This window comes from Pristis pectinata, chromosome 2, assembly GCF_009764475.1.
Source record: "Pristis pectinata isolate sPriPec2 chromosome 2, sPriPec2.1.pri, whole genome shotgun sequence".
NCBI classification, from domain to species: domain Eukaryota; kingdom Metazoa; phylum Chordata; class Chondrichthyes; order Rhinopristiformes; family Pristidae; genus Pristis; species Pristis pectinata.
In genome coordinates, this window is record NC_067406.1 from 31,829,926 (window position 1) to 31,845,915 (window position 15,990).

The 15,990-nt window shown below is 40.5% G+C and overlaps 1 protein-coding gene across 7 annotated transcripts in view; it reads left to right on the forward strand.

Annotated features, from left to right (window-relative positions):
• The window catches only part of znf532 (zinc finger protein 532), a 146,702-nt gene that overhangs the window by 46,551 nt on the left and 84,161 nt on the right, over nt 1–15,990 (forward strand). For 3 of the 7 annotated variants that reach the window (XM_052038187.1, XM_052038206.1, XM_052038197.1), the window contains one exon: nt 15,244–15,381. The exons of the other annotated variants lie outside the window; for them this stretch is intronic. In XM_052038187.1, the coding sequence (XP_051894147.1) occupies nt 15,306–15,381 (76 nt within the window). In that variant the 5' untranslated portion in view covers nt 15,244–15,305. The remainder of the gene's footprint in view (nt 1–15,243; nt 15,382–15,990) is intronic. 7 annotated transcript variants of the gene reach the window in all.

Sequence of the window (15,990 nt, forward strand, 5' to 3'; positions counted from 1 at the left end):
CAATAGAATAAGGTTGACCATGATTTAATGTGTCAGTGGTGGATAGTTCCTTACAGGATGAACTCTACTTTGTGCATGCTTCACAGATGAAATATTGTCATCCATTTCACCCACTCTTGGGCCTACTCTTGGGTTACAGCATAACATTAACGAGGACCAGATGCTGCCTGACCTATTTTCCAGGAAAGAAAATACAGTTGCTACATGGCCCACTGAGCTGTGGAATTAGTCTTTTTTAAGTTAGGTACTTGGCTTTTTCCAAGCCAGTCAATCTTAACTGGTGTGCTGTTGGGAGTGATGATACTGACCTGGGCTAGAGAACAATTAGTCAGCAGCGCTGTATTTATCAATGCTGTTGTCTTCTCTCACTCGACTATTCAAATGCTCTCTGGGCTAGCTTCCAAGCCTCAATCCATCATAAACCAACTCATCCAGAACTCTCCTGCCTACTTATCAACCTGCACCAATTTGCATTCATGATATCTTCATTGCTTACAATCACACTGACTTCCCAACCCCAAGCACTATGGTTTTGTTCAACTTTCATCTTCATGTTCAGATACCCCCTTGGAGTTTTCCTCACCATCATGGGCTTTGATACCCACTTGAGAAGGATTCAGGCCTGGACTTCTCATCTGAAAGCTGACAGGTTTGATATTACAGCCCTCTGTGTCCACTTAGATCTGCATACTCAAGTCTCTAGAGTGGAATGTGAACATATCTTTTCTGACTATGAGAGGGGAGTGTTACCACTGACTCAAGGCTAATTGTAGGCAGATTCCCTTCTCATAAGGATGTTGTTGAAGCAGTTGGATGTTTTTATTTACTGAAATTAATCAAGTTTCTTGGACTCCTTGACCCTTCCCAAAATGATCAGCTTTATTAAGTTTGGTTTTAGTTGCATCAAGCTCTGAATGCTGATATACTCTTTTATTATGTATTGTTAGACTCTGTTCTATTCAGACTTCCCTTTTTGTAAAATACCAAATTGTTTTCACATACTTATGTGATTTCTTCTCCAAAGCCCTGCAATCTCTTTGAACCCCACAACAAAAAATAACCAAAGTAGAGTTAATAGAAGTATTGGTTTATTATTGTCACTTGTACCGAGGTACAGTGAAAAGCTTGTCTTACAAACCGATCGTACAGGTCAATTCATTACACAGTGCAGTTACATTGAGTTAGTACAGAGTGCATTGATGTAGTACAGGTAAAAACAATAACAATACAGAGTAAAGTGTCACAGCTACAGAGAAAGTGCAGTACAATAAGATGCAAGGTCACAGCAAGGTAGATTGTGAGGTCAGTGAATAAGTTGCTAGAGTACAGGGAAATTAATGAGAGGTGGAATGGATTGCTGGGAGCTGGCATGGACCTGATGGGCTGAAAAGCAGTCTCCTTTATTGTAATGTAAATCTTTAAAAAATGCCAGGCAATGACCATCTTCAATAAGAGGTCTGGGTGCATGGTGTCAACCTGAATCCTGCTGCAATGTCTTGACCTGAAAGGTTGCCCACCCCTTTGCCTCCACAGATGCTGCTTTACCCACTTGACTTTCTTCAGCAGTTTGTCTTTTGCAAGAGGAAGTCTTTCTACCTAGTCTTGGCTGAACTTACAACATTTGACTGTGCCAGGTAGACTGGTTGTGGGTCATTCCCCTGGCTGGGGTCTAGAATTGGGGGATGGTTTCAGGTTACAGGGCAGAAGGTACCACTTGACCGTGACCAAGAATTATTTTCCACATTATTTAGTTTCTTCAGAAGACAATGCAGGGGTGAGTGGAGAAATCAATTTTTTTTTTGTCTGTGAGTTTATAGAGGAAGAAGGATGCTAAAAATTGAGTGGGCTGAAATTTGGAGTCAGCTCAGAGAATTATACAAATAAAGTTTGAGTCAGCCACTAACTAACTTAGGTGCGAGTCTCTTTGCCTCCTGCTGTGAATTTTTGCACACCATGGCAGACACTGTAACTTTTTTGAATTTTTGCACATGTCCTTTTGTAATCATGCTGAACAGTGTTCTCTGTTTTCCCTTTTGAGGTTTCTCGTTTTGATTCCCTCATTTGGGTAATTGAATGTGTTATTGGACAAAGGGGAATGGCAACAAGGAAAATAAGAAATGCTGTAAGAATGAGAGCCTATGGAAGTCGATTTTTAAAGAAGTCAGTGTGACTAAGTCCTCAAAGGTGACAATAATTTGCATTTATAGGATGTGTTACATGTCAAAAAATGTCATAGAGTCAGACAGCATGGAAACAGACCTTTCAGCCCAACTGGTCCATGTCAACCAAGATGCCCATCAAGCTAATCCCATTTAAAATAAGATACCTTTATTAGTCACATGTACATCGAAACACACAGTGAAATGCATCTTTTGCGTAGAGTGCTCTGGGGGCAGCCTGCAAGTGTCACCAACACAGCATGCCCACAACTTCCTAACCCATACGTCTTTGGAATGTGGGAGGAAACCGGAGCACCTGGAGGAAGCCCATGCAGACGCAGGGATAACGTGCAAACTCCTTACAGACAGCGGCTGGAATTTAACCCGGGTTGCTGGCGCTGTAATAGTGTTGCGCTAACTGTAACACTACTGTGCCTACCATTTGGCCCAAAACCTTCTAAACCCTTCCTATCCACGTACCTGTCCAACTCTCTCTTAAAAGTTGTTAATGTACCTGCCTCAACCACTTCCTCTGGTAGCTCATTCCACATACATTCCACCCTTTGTGTTAAAGATCAGGTTCCTATTAAATCTTTCCACTCTCACCTTAAACCTATGCCATCTAATTCTTGATTCCCCAACCCTGGGAAAAAGACTGAGTGCATTCACCCTATTGATGCCCCTCATGATTTTATACACTAAAAGACTTTGTAGTGTAAGTGGACAAGATTGAGCTAAGGAAGAGAACTGAGGGTTTAGCCAAAATGATGGAATTTTAGGAATTTGTTGAAAGAAGAGGTGATAGGCTGAGGAATAAGGAAGGAGTTTGAGAACTGAGGACTTTGACTGCTGGAAGCACAGCTTCTGGCAGTGGGGGAAGACTGGGAGCTAATCCTGTAATTTTATACAGAGTTCCAGGGTAGAACATAGAACACTACAGCACAGTACAGGTCCTTCAGCCCACAATGTTGTGCCGACATTTTATTCTGCTCTAAGATCTATCTAACCCTTCCCTCCCACATAGCCCCTATTTTTCTATCATTCATGTGTCTATCTAAGAGTCTCTTAAATGTCCCTAATGTATCTGCCCCCACGACCTCTGCCAGCAGTGCGTTCCACGCTCCCACCACTCTCTGTGTAAAAAAACTTACCCTTGACATCCCCCTTATACCTTCCACCAATCACCTTAAAAAATATGTCCCCTCATTGTCACCCTGGGAAAAAGTCTCAAGTCTATATAGGAGAGAACTTCAAAAAGAAAATAAGACGGCAAAAAGGGACCATGAAATGACTTTGGCCAGCAAGATTGAGAGGAATCCCAAAACCTTTTCAAATTATATTAAAAGCAAGAGGTAGCTAAAGGAAGGACCAGAGTAGTAATCTATGCATGGAGCCAGGGGATATGAGTGAGATCCTAAAAAAAACTCTCATTGGTATTCACCAGGGAGAAGGACGTGGAAGCTGGAGAGTTAAGGGAGGGGTATGATGATATACTGGAGTATAGTAGGGTGTGGATTTGGGAAGGAATGATACAAGAGAATGGGAGGGTAGAGACATGCAGTAGACTACATGGGTGGAGTATCATGGAGTTGTACAGCACAGAAATGGGCCCTTTGGTCCACCACAGCCATGCTGACCATTTTGCCCATCTACACTAATCCCACTTGGCCACATTAGGTCCATATCCTTCTATGCCTTGCCTATTTAAGTGCCTTTCTAAACATCTCTTGGATAAAAGAGGTTGAGGCCAAGCTTGCCGTGGAATGGGTTGGATAATGGTGGCTTTGAAAAGTGGAGGGACCATACCTGAGCAGAATGAAATGCTCACCATGGCCAGGAATGGGGAAAAATGGTTGTTTCAGGTTAGCTTCAGAGCATGGGAAGTGGTTCTTGTGGAAAAGATTTGCTCAGAGCAGCCAAGATAAGAGGTGGAGTGAAAAGGGGAGGATATAGATATAGCCCCAGAGAAAGGAGGGCAAAACTTATCTTGGTGTGTTATGGACAAAAAGCCAGCAGCTGAACAATCTTACTAATATCCATGTAAGCCTTGCACTTGGTTGGAGGGTAGCAGAAGAATTTAGTTTAAGGCACTGGTAGTGGAGAAAAGAAGCCAGGGATTATACTTTTTTTTCAGAGAAAATTATGTGCAGTAAAACTAGGTCCTAATGGTGCTTATTCTGGTCCAGCAAGAGTTGGTGATGATTATACTTAGACTACAGGGAGTGAAATGAAAGTATTGGCAGTCGAATGACCAACCTAGAAGAGGAGAAGCAAGCGCTAGATCTTAAAGAGATTTAGATAATTGGATAACTGTTTCAAAGTGTTAGCAAAATTGTTCCAAATAGAATAATGCAGTACAGAGGGAGCTATGACAAGATGCATCACAGGAATATAAATCAGAGGAGAAAATAATTATGGAGCAAGGACTGGAAAAGCTTTTCAACAGTATACAGTTTCTCATGAATGTCAAATGTTCACAGTGATTGCCTTGCAAGCATGTGGTTCTATATCTTGCATTAGTCCAAACTGAGAGATTTCTCAGTATTTTTGTCACCTCTGTTATGTCCCAGGTGGTTTGTGAGTTGGCATGAACTTCAATTTTGTGAAATTGGCTTCAAATTGATGAGGTGTTGATTGTGTGTTTTCTAGATAATTACATTCTGGGAATCATAGCAGGGATTGAAGTATTCTGTTATTTATTCCTGGAAGGTGGCATTTATTGCTCTTTCCCATCTGTCTTCTAGGGTTAAGAGCCAGCCAATTTTTTTTTGTGTGACTGAAGTAGTGTGTAGGCCAGATCAATTAAGGGTAACAAACTCCCTTTAGGACATTAGTGGGCCAGGATTTCAATGGCCATTTGATGATTTTAATGGCCATTTTATCTGGAGCAAGTTCAAAGTTCACATGGTGGGATTTGAACCTGAACCTCAGGGCTGTTTTCCTAGTATCAAAACAATTTCTTTTACTAGTTTACATTCCCTTGAAACATCTTATAATAGCTCCCCTCTGTGCTGTATTATTCTATTTGGAACAATTTTATTAACACTCTTGCTCTTTTTCCTTTTCAATTATAAATCCAATTCTTTTTTGAGGGGGACAATTAGGTTTGTTCTCTTTCAGAAAGCTTATTTCAAAGTGTGACAACTTATCAATTCTTCTGCCACTGAAAACTCTTCTGCGCCACTTACGCTGTTTAAAACCCTCTGGAATTTTGAACACCTCTATTAAAATCTTCCTTTATTCCTCTCTGCATGAAGAATAACTGTTCTAGTTTCTCAACATAACTACTCTATGGGGTCCATTTGATATCAATTTAAATTCCCAGCGCACAATATTTCCTCTCAGAAAGCACTGCTAAAATTGGGACACAGTTTTCAGAAAATCTTACCAGTTTCTTTCTGAAACAGTCATTGGATAGTCTTAAAATATGATCTCTCAAATATTGAATCATTTTGCAGATGATGTAGAAGAGTGTGCCTTATACATCATCGATTAAGGTGAAGGGGATAAGTGCTTTTTTTCAACTGTCCTCATTATATTCAATGCTACCCTGGGATGTGATTGTACGGTGCATCGTGGCTGTCTTGAGAATTCTGCTTTCCTCACTGCTGTGAAAGATGTACCTACTTCTACACTGTAAGCCTGCTGAATGAATCGTAGAAACAGGCCTTTTGACCCACCATGTCTATACCGACCATTGTGCCCTAAGAGAGAGAAAAAAAATGATTACTTGTTCTGTGAGAATTTAAAAGGCCCAGTGATTATACTTTCCACTTCGTTCTGTGCCATTCATTTCTCCTTTTGTAGTGTTGCTCTGGCTGCATCAATTGATATGTGTCATCCATTTTCTCTTGGTCTCCACTTGATTTTGAAACATGTCCCGCCAAATATGCATTAAGTGCTGGAAACGCTGAATGGTTCAGGCAGCATCTGTGAAATGATAAATACAGTTCACATCTTTGGACAATGACCCTTCATCAGCACTGGAAACAGTGAAAACACCAGTAAGTTGCAGAGAGGTGGAATGTGTAATGAGGAGAAGACCAAGGCTGATGCAGTCACCTTTGGTGCCATCTAGTTAATCGTAACTGATCTGTTAGTAGAGTGTAAATAGCAGGAGATGAATAGAGGTGGTTAGAAAGAGGGGGAGAAAAAAGACATCAATAACAACGTGCTTAAACTGTGAGAAGCAAAATACAGGAGCTGCTAGAATGATAGAATTCTAAAGTACAAAAATGGACCCTTTGGTCCACTTGTAGATGCTGACTGTGATGCCTATCTACATTAATCCCATTTGCCTGCACTGTGCCAATATCTCTGTGCACCTTTCCCATCTTAGTACCTGTCAAAATGCCTTTTAAATGTTTTAATTGTATCTGCCTCGACCACCTTCTTAGGCAGCTTGTTCCAGATAACCACCACTCTGTGTGACAAACTTACCCCGCAGATCTCCTTTAAATTTCTCCCCTCTCACTTTAAACCAGAACCCTCTAGTTCTTGACTCCCCTGCCCTAGGGCCATCTATCCTTTCTATGCCCCTCATAATTTTATAAACCTCTCAGACCACCCCTCTGCTTCCTGCATTCCAGTGAGAATAAACCCAACCTATCTAATCTCTCCTTGTAACTAGAGCCCTCCATTCCAGGCAACATCCTGGTGGATCTTTTCTTTACTCTCTCTATTGCTACCATAGCCTTCCTGGAGTGTGGTGACCAGAAATGTACACAATACTCCAAATCTGGTCTAACCAATGAGTGGTACAGATGCTGCCCACTCTTGAGGTCCCTCTGAATATCAATGCTCCTAGGTTTCTTGCCCTTCATGTCTTACCAGGATTTGACTTCCCAAAGTGCATTATCTCACAGTCTAAAATGAAAAAGAATGCTGGAAATGCTCAGCAGATTAGGCAGCACCTCCTGGAGAGAAGAAGAGCAGGCCACTTCTAACACAAGCAGAAAAGACTGGTTATCTGAAAGTTTTGAATTCAGTATTGAGTCCCAAGGGCTGTAGCACCTAAACAGTAGATGAGGTGCTACCCCAAAAATATATCTATTTTCTAAAATTTTCCCAGTTCTGATGAAGGATCAATCACATTACATATTAAATGTTTCTCTCTCCATATAGGATGTCTGACCTGAGTATCTCCAGCATTTCTTGTTTTAATTTGTGAATTATATGGATAGGAGAGTTTAGAGGGATATGGACCAAACATGGGCAAATGGGACTAGCTTAGATGGGCATCTTGAGTGGCATAGACGAGTTGGGCCAAAAGGCCTGCTTCTGTGCCGTATTACTCTATGACTCCTGTTGGCATTCTCGCGGAAATGTCTGTCATAGTTGTCAATTTTTTTTTAATCAATGCTCCATAATGCAAGTAAGTGTTAACAATCATACAGAGAGGCATCAAAAGTGTAACAATTAATGACGGATCGTAAAAATGAACAAGCAGGAAGCAGGAAATGGAAAAGCAGGAAACTATCAAGTCTATCATTTACCTTCAGACACAGCATTATGCTTGCTCTTTTCGTTCATTCTCTCTTGAGATGTGGATACCTCTGGCGAAGTCAGCATTTAATGCCCATCCCTAAATATTGTCTCAGAAGGTAATGGTCAAGTATTACCATGAACTGCTGTAGTCCCTGTGATGAAAATACTGCCACTGTAATGTTCGATAGTGCATTCGACCTGCTACCCTGATCCTTCTAGATGGCAGAGGTCATGGGTTTGGGAGGATCAGTTGGAGTACCTTTGGCAAGTAACTGCATTGCATTCTGTAGAAGGCACACAATTACTGCATCAGTGGTGGAGGGAATGAATGTTTAAGGTGGTGCTAGGGTTCTAATCAAGAGAACAGCTTGTCTTGGATAGTAATGAGCTTTTGAGTGTTGCTGGAGCTGTACTCATCTATGCAAATTGGAATATTCCATTGTACTCTCAACTTCTTCTTTGTAGATGGTGGAAAGCTTTGGGCTGTTTGGAGGCAAACCTCTTGCTACAGGATTCCGAGTCTCTGATGTGCTCTTGTCGCCAAAGTATTTGCTACTGGTCTAACTGAATTTCTTGTCACTGGTGACATACATGATTTTGACACTGGGGGACTTGGTAATCGTAATGTCATTGATTGTCAAGAGTGGTTGTTTAGATTCTCTCTTGTTGGAGATGGTCATTGACTGGTACTTTTGTGGCAGGAATGTTACTTTCTGCTTATCAGCCTATGCCTGAATATCGTCCAGATCTTGCAGCGTGCAGTTATCTTCTAAGAAGTGTGAATAGAATTGAAACTTGTGCAAACCTCAGCAAAGGTCCCCTCTTTTGATGGAAGGAAGATCATTGATGAATAAACTGAAAATGGCTAAGCCTAGGACACTTCCCTTAAGGGCTCCTGCAGTGATGTCCTCGAGCTAGGATGATAGATCTTCACAATCACAACCATTTTCCTTTGTGCAAGAAATAACTCCAACCATTGAAGTGTTTTCTCCTTTATGCCCTTAGACTTCACTTTTACCAAAGCTCCTTGATTCCACACTCATTAAAATGCTGCCTTGATGTCAAGGGAAGTCACCTCACCTCTGCTCTTTTGCACTAAGGCTGTGATGCAGTCCAGAGAGTGGCCCAGAAAGGGTGTTGGTGAGGAGGTGAATTAAGTGTTGCTTGAGAGCGCACACTGTGGTACTTCTGTCATTCTGTTGATGTTTTGAAATAGACCTGGAGTTAATTAGCTAGATAATATTCTTCCTTGACTATACCTGCACAATTTTTTTCACATTGTCTGGAAGATGCCAGTAGCTATCCTGGAACAGAGCTGAGGTTGATTCTGGAGCACTAGTTTTCAGTCCTACAGCCTTAGCTGTATCCAGTGCTCTTGCCTGTTTTGTGATATCACGAGAAGTGAATTGAATTGGTTGAAGATTGGCTTTTGTGATGGTGAGGATCTCAGGAAAAGCTATGATAGATAATCTATTCAGCACTTTTGATAAAAGTATTTTTTAAAATTTAAAAAAATTACGTTGTTCATAATAATACAGAAAATACAATCAGTACATGTCTTTCTCTACATTCATTGTACCATCAAATCAATACATTCTCTTATGATGTGTCAATGCCACTAATGTTTCCTCCTTGAACAGTGCACCCATGAAGTGTTTGAGAGTAGTTACACAGGATCCTGCTTCTCTACTTCCAGTGGCGGCAGGATCTTAGACTGAGGTTCTTCCCCACAAAGCCTTTGCGGTGGCTGCACCAAGCTTCAGTGCATTTCTCAGCACATACTGCATCTCGGAATATGCTAGTCAGCAGAATTCACTTACATGCACCTCCTTACACTGGAAAACTAACAAGTTTTGGGCAGATCAAAGTAGGTTTTCATTGAGTTGATGATCTTCCAGCAGTAGTTGATGTTTGTCTCATTGTGGATCCCTGGGAACAGCTCACAGGTAACAAGAGTCCTCTGTTTCACATCTGCTTAGGGTAAAACTCAACAAGGACAATCGGGTTCTTTATCAGACCTTGGCAAACACACAGTCCACAAAGAGGGGCTTCTAGCTGAACGCAGCTGCGAATGCTTCAGCCTTGTATTTAACACATATGTTGGTTCCTGCCATCATTGGGGATAGAGATGTCCATGGAGGCTGCATTTCACTGGGAAAAGGAGACTTTGTCTACACCGGAACTGAGGCTTCTGTGGTAACATTCTGGTCAGTGTGTTGCTGGATTGCAGGTCTAGTCCCACTCTATAGATCTATTTTGAAGCTCTAACTTGGTACAAAGGAAGTGTGGCACAGTGGATATGCTTCTTTGAGGTAGGACATTAAAGTGTCTTCAAAAGAATCTCGGTGAGCATCCCTCAAGCAGCATCTCTAAAAAGAGAATAGCTGATCACTATTGCATTGGTGTTTGTCATATCTTGTCATTGTGCAAATTGATTGGTGCATTTCCTATGATATAGTAAGGTTGCATTCTGAGTATATGTACATATTTTGTCCTCTGTGTTGTGAGATTCAAATCTTCCATTCAAGTTCAAAGCCATTAGATACAAATTCAAACATTTTGTCATTTTGATGATTGTCTTCACATTTCTGCTGCTATTTAATTTGTGCAATTTTATGCATCAAATCTTCAGTGTATTTGAATCTTCACAGTACTTGTCACTAATTGTCCGGTCTGTAATATGGTGTTAGCAAATATCATTTTTTCAATTTCTCACTCCAGATTATTACCTATATAATAACCAGAAATAGAAATGTTAATTGTAACATGAATTTCTTTCATTGATGTGCTATTTGCAGAAGTAATGAGTGAATAGCAAAGAGCATATATAGCTTAGCTGCTTTTTATGTCTGCTCTTGGTGATTCATCTTTCCTGTGTGCTCTACCGAAGGTCAAGTTGAAATCAAAATTGCTTGGCACGTGGTGAAATCGAATGCAGTGTTTTGTCTTGTTCATGTAACTGAATACAAACCAATATTCTCTTGTACTGAATCATAAGCCAGAATTTACAGGGATGGATTTTTTGTTTCAGTCGTATGAGACATGTTCATTGTTATGCTCTTCTGCAAAAGCTGTGTTCCTGCTTTGTCGTAAGTAGACATGGGCAGACTGAGGTTCTAGGCTTGCAAATAGTTTTGTTTTCTCCAACGTTAAGATGATCAGTTTGACAACTGTTGAGGGAAGTTGATTATGATGATATCCTGTACAAAAGTACCAGATTTGTAACCTATTCAGTTCCTTGACTTGGCTGGGTCAAACAAATTCCGATGCAGGAACAAAATAAAGGTGGTAACGAAGAATTTGTGCTCCTTGCTGCAGATGGCAGCTTCACTGCTCTCCCAGGTGTTTATCTGGTCCAAGGTTTGAAGAAAGTCTATCCCTTCCTTGTAGGATTAAGATATTATAAAATCATAGGATTGCTGGATTAAATAGTTTGGTTTACTCAATGCCATCCTGCATAATTATCATAGAAGAATGATCAGATTATTAGACTTCGGCAAGGCATGAATAGAAGTGTAAAAGTTTCTGATATTGAATCCCACATTTCTGTTTGTTCAAGAACATGAGCTATTCCAGGTCACTTTTGACACCCCCTTCATTGGCTGTCAAAATGCCTTATCCAGTCAACATAGTCACCTGTAGCTCACCTGAAGCTCTCACAAGTTTCAAACCTGTCAATTATTAAGGGCGTTCATCTGTGCCCTTGATCCTGAATTTTCTCCACCAGTGGAAGTAATTTTTCACTATATATCCACATTGAGATGTCTTGGTTTCTAATGTGTTATTTTATATAATGCTTGCTCCTCTCTGTTTACCTATCACCTCATCCCTTATTTCACCAGTGCAATGGTCATCTACAAAGTGTATTGTAGTTACTTGTCTAGGCTACTCCAACAGCACCTCCCAAACCCACGATTTTTGCCACCAGGAAGGACAAGTGCAGCAGGTGCTCAGGACCTGAATGTCTCCATCCATGTTGCACATATTTTGACTTGGAAATATATGGCCAGTTCTTTATTGTTGCTGGTTTCCAGTCCTGGATCTTCCTCTCCTCAAACACTGTAGGACTAAAACAGCTCAAGAAGACATATCTCCACTATCAAGGCATTTAGCAACAGGTAATAATGCTGGCCTTGCCAGCAATACCCTGATCCTAAAAAATAAATACTATTTTTTTAAAAAGTCAGCATGACATTGACCTAGAATTTATACCATGCTCTTTTGGTTTTTTTTTGTTAAAATGGTACTGTAGATTACTCTAAAGCTTAAATGAAAGATGCATAAAAAGCAGAAACTTCAGTTGCAAAATGAGCAGTATGGCATTGTCGGGTTTCCCAGAGTAATGTGGTGTTTTAAATGCTAAATCATTTACAGCACTGCATTCTCTTTGGTGTATTGCAAGTCTGCAGTTATTACAATGCAATGCTGCAGGTGAGACGGTTGTTACCTGTTTTAAAAGGTCATATGATTAGTAAAGCAACACTCCTCCAGCGTCCAGGGACTATTACTATTGAAATAATGGATGTTGTGCTGATGGGGGTGGGAGGGGGAGTGATAGTGCTCCTAGGGGTTCAGAGGAACCTGGGAAGCCTAGTGAAGAACAGTGGCTGCAATGAAACATATTCTTTGGGAAGCAGACCACAGAATACTCCAGGGCCATAAACCAACGCTGCTGCCAAAGTTTGCTGGGGATGTTTCTCTGAGGACGCAAGTGCAGTCTATCAATGCCCGCACAATGGGGAAGCCTGCAATGTGGATAAATGCCTGTTGTCACTCCACCTGCTCCTGTGGATTGAAGAAAAAGTAGATGAAGCTACTGTAGCTCTGACTCCCATGGATAAAACATGAAGTCTAAGAATGTAGTTTCAGAGTTGGCCCTTTAATTAGCAGTTTCACGATGCGGGATTAATAAAATCTAATTCTTTTGAGATTAAACAAAAACTCATTTTTCAGACAATGAGGTTGAAAATGACACCAAGGACAAATTTTGTGTGTTTCAGTAGTGTTGATGTCATTTGATAAGTTTTGCTCAAGAAAAAAAATGCCTGGGGAATTAAAATCCAGCTAATAAATGAGGACTCAAGTTTTCTCTGTTGAGTTTGAAGACATCCGGTAATTATGCACAGAACTTGTTTGCAAGGTAACCTTTCTTTCAATTGCACAGCAATTGCATTTATATTGCATCTGTTCAGTGCTTACACAGAAGTTTCAAAGCACAATTGTATTTCTAAGTAATTAACATGTTTGTTAAGTATTAGATGTCCTCTCAGTTTTGCACCTTGCCAGATTCCATTTTATATAAAAACAATAGGATGAGTGAACTTGTGCTTTCTCTTTGGTTGTTTTGCTCCATAAGACATACCATTGCCTAGTTAGGACTGTTTAAAATGCTGCCATTGCCCCTACTGGTAACTTGCAGCAAGTAATCAGAGATGTCATGTTATATTGTAGTTGAGTCTATTTTTGACTTCCTGTCACTACAATGGGGAGTATTGCATAGCTTATCTTGTCAGGAACTTCGTGTATGTTAATTTGATACAGCTTTGATCATAGCTCAATTTCCTTTTGACATTAATTATTTCTGTCCCGCAATCCATTTTCATTGAGAAGTTTCATCTGACGTGGAAAAAGGAGTGTGTTTATCGTCAGGCACCTTTTTTGGAAGTGCCTGTGTTGAAAGGTGCAATTATATACCAAGCAGCCTGCTTGATTTGTCATTTCATTAATATTGAAGTACATTTTAAACAGATCAGTAACTTCCTATCATCTGAGCACCCACGAATAACACAATCCAGTTTGAAAAGTTTCATGTTTTTGTGCTGTTCGGTTTATTTTTTTAACATGTATCTCCTTTGTTAAAAGAACTAGAATCCTGTTTGTGATGTCAAAGAGCAAGATTCACTGTCTGTCAAAATTGGGTTTATGTATGTTGACTTCTATTTGTCAATCTTTACATCGGTGCTTCTCTGTATTTGAACCAAGACCGTGGAAAGTTTCCTAGGTGCCTCCAATCGTTTTATAGTGTTGCCTTTTCTTAGGGCATATAAAACAAAACTGGTGTGTAATGCTGATAAAAACTTTAAAATGCTGGAAATACTCAACCGACTATTTGACCTGAAATGTAAACTCTGTTCCTCTTCCCACAGATACACCTGATCTGCTGAGTATTTCCAGATTTTGTAGATTTCCAGCATTTTTTAAATTTTTTACAAACTAATATGAGTGTGTTCTCTTGCCTTTGACTGTTAGTGGAATACTTCAGAATGCACCACTTGTGGGTGGTGGTGAAGGTGGGTACACTCGCAACACTGAGACACAAGAGACTGCAGATGCTGGAATCTGGAGCAACACACAAGATGTTAGAGGAACTCAGTGGGGCAGGCAGCATCTATGACGGGAATGGACAGTTGATGTTTTGGGTTGAGACCCTTTGTCTAGTCTAAAAGATAAAGGGGAGATAGCCAGAATAAAAAGGGGGATGGAAGGGGTGGAGCAAGAGCTAGTGGGCGATCCTGGTGAGGAAGATGATAGGCAGATGGAGGAAGGGAAAGTGGAAATAGCATGGAAGGGTCTCATATTTAAGATGAACAAGAAGTACTGGCTTTGGCAGTAACAGCCACGTTCCCACGTATAAGGAAAAAACTGACCCAACATGCTCAAATTCCATCCTAAATTTCTTCCCAATAATCGTCCTTTCCTCTGCTCCTATGTTCAGCAAATCCTTATCTTCCTTTATAGTTTGGTTATTTTGGCTCTTGCCTTCACTTTGCTAATTCATTACCTTCCCGAGCTTCATAAGTGTCTGTCCATATAAAAACTCCTTAATGGACTTTCACAGCCATCATCTTGGCCATGCTGTTTCTTGTGCTTTATCTATTCCCATGATGTTTGTGACAAGTATACCTCCAAACACTCAGTTTTCCATTGCTCACCGTGACATCAGCCTACCTCTTTTCTAACAGGACCCACATCAAATTAATCCCTTCATTGAGGCCTCCTGTGGGATCTATCTCTTATTACCATATTACCACTGAAGTGTTGACTGCATTGCAAGAAGTTCCATTTCTTAGCATTTTAATCCCTCAGTGTCAGCAGTGGCTCAGCTTGTGCCACTGTTGTCTCTGTCAGAAGATTGTGGGTCCAAGTCCCGTTATAGCTACTTAAGCACGAAAGTATTGGCGGACATTCCAGCGTTGTAATGACAGATGTGCTAACTTTAAGGTGAAATGTTAAATTGAGACCCACCTTCTTCCTTTGGCGTAAGTTTATGAGATCCTATAGTGCATTTATTGCAAAGACCATGTGAATTTTCCCCAGTATGTCAAATAATATTCATTTCTCAATCAAAACCCTTAAATTAGATAATTTGGTCATTATCACATTGCTGTTTGCGGGAGTTTGTTGTGCATAGAGGTAACTACTTTTCTTGCATTACAACAGTGAATATGTTGCAGATATAGAGTCAGAGAGAGACTGAGACTGTACAGAAACACCCCTTTGACCTACTGAGTCCATGCTGATGATCAACCACCCATTTCTGCTAATCCTACATTAATCCTTTCTTTTATTTCCCCACTCCCCCACCCCAACCCTCCAGATTCTACCACATCCACACATTGGGACAAGTAACCTTCTAACCCACACCTCTTTGAAATCTGGATGGAAACCAGAGCACCCAAAGAAAACCACATGGTCACAAGGAGGACATGCAAACTCCACACAGATAGCACCCAAGGTCAGGACTGAACACAGGTCTTTGGCATCATGAGGCAGCAACTCTACTAGTTGCACCTATTTGCCACCCTTTGGGTGTAAAAAAGGTTTGGGATGTTATTTTAGCTCCTTTTTGCATTCAATTCTCTAAATTCACTATCTTTGTGAAGAATATTTTTTTCACCTTGTACTAATCCTCTACCTTTCATCATTAAGACCTCTCTGGAAGGAGAAACACTAATATCTGATAGTTTTCTGTCTAAAGTATTAAGAGAAACCAGTGAGAGGCATTGTTATAATTTTCCAAACACACTCTCGATTCAGAAATTTTATTTGTGTGCGTGTGTCTGACTCTGTTTTAAGGGAAAATGTAGTAACTGCAGTTCAATCATTTAAACCATCAGTTGTGGGACAGTTACTCAAATCTGTCATTCACAATTGAGGATGTCACAGGCAATGCCAGCATTTATTGTCCATCCCTAATTGTTCCTGAACCAGGGAGACAGTTCTGAGTCAATCACATCAGGAGTCAGACTAGATAACAAATGACAGATTTTCTTCCCTGAAGGATATTAGTGAGGCAGATGGATTTTGCAACAATCCAGTAGTTTAATGGTTAATGTTACTGAAA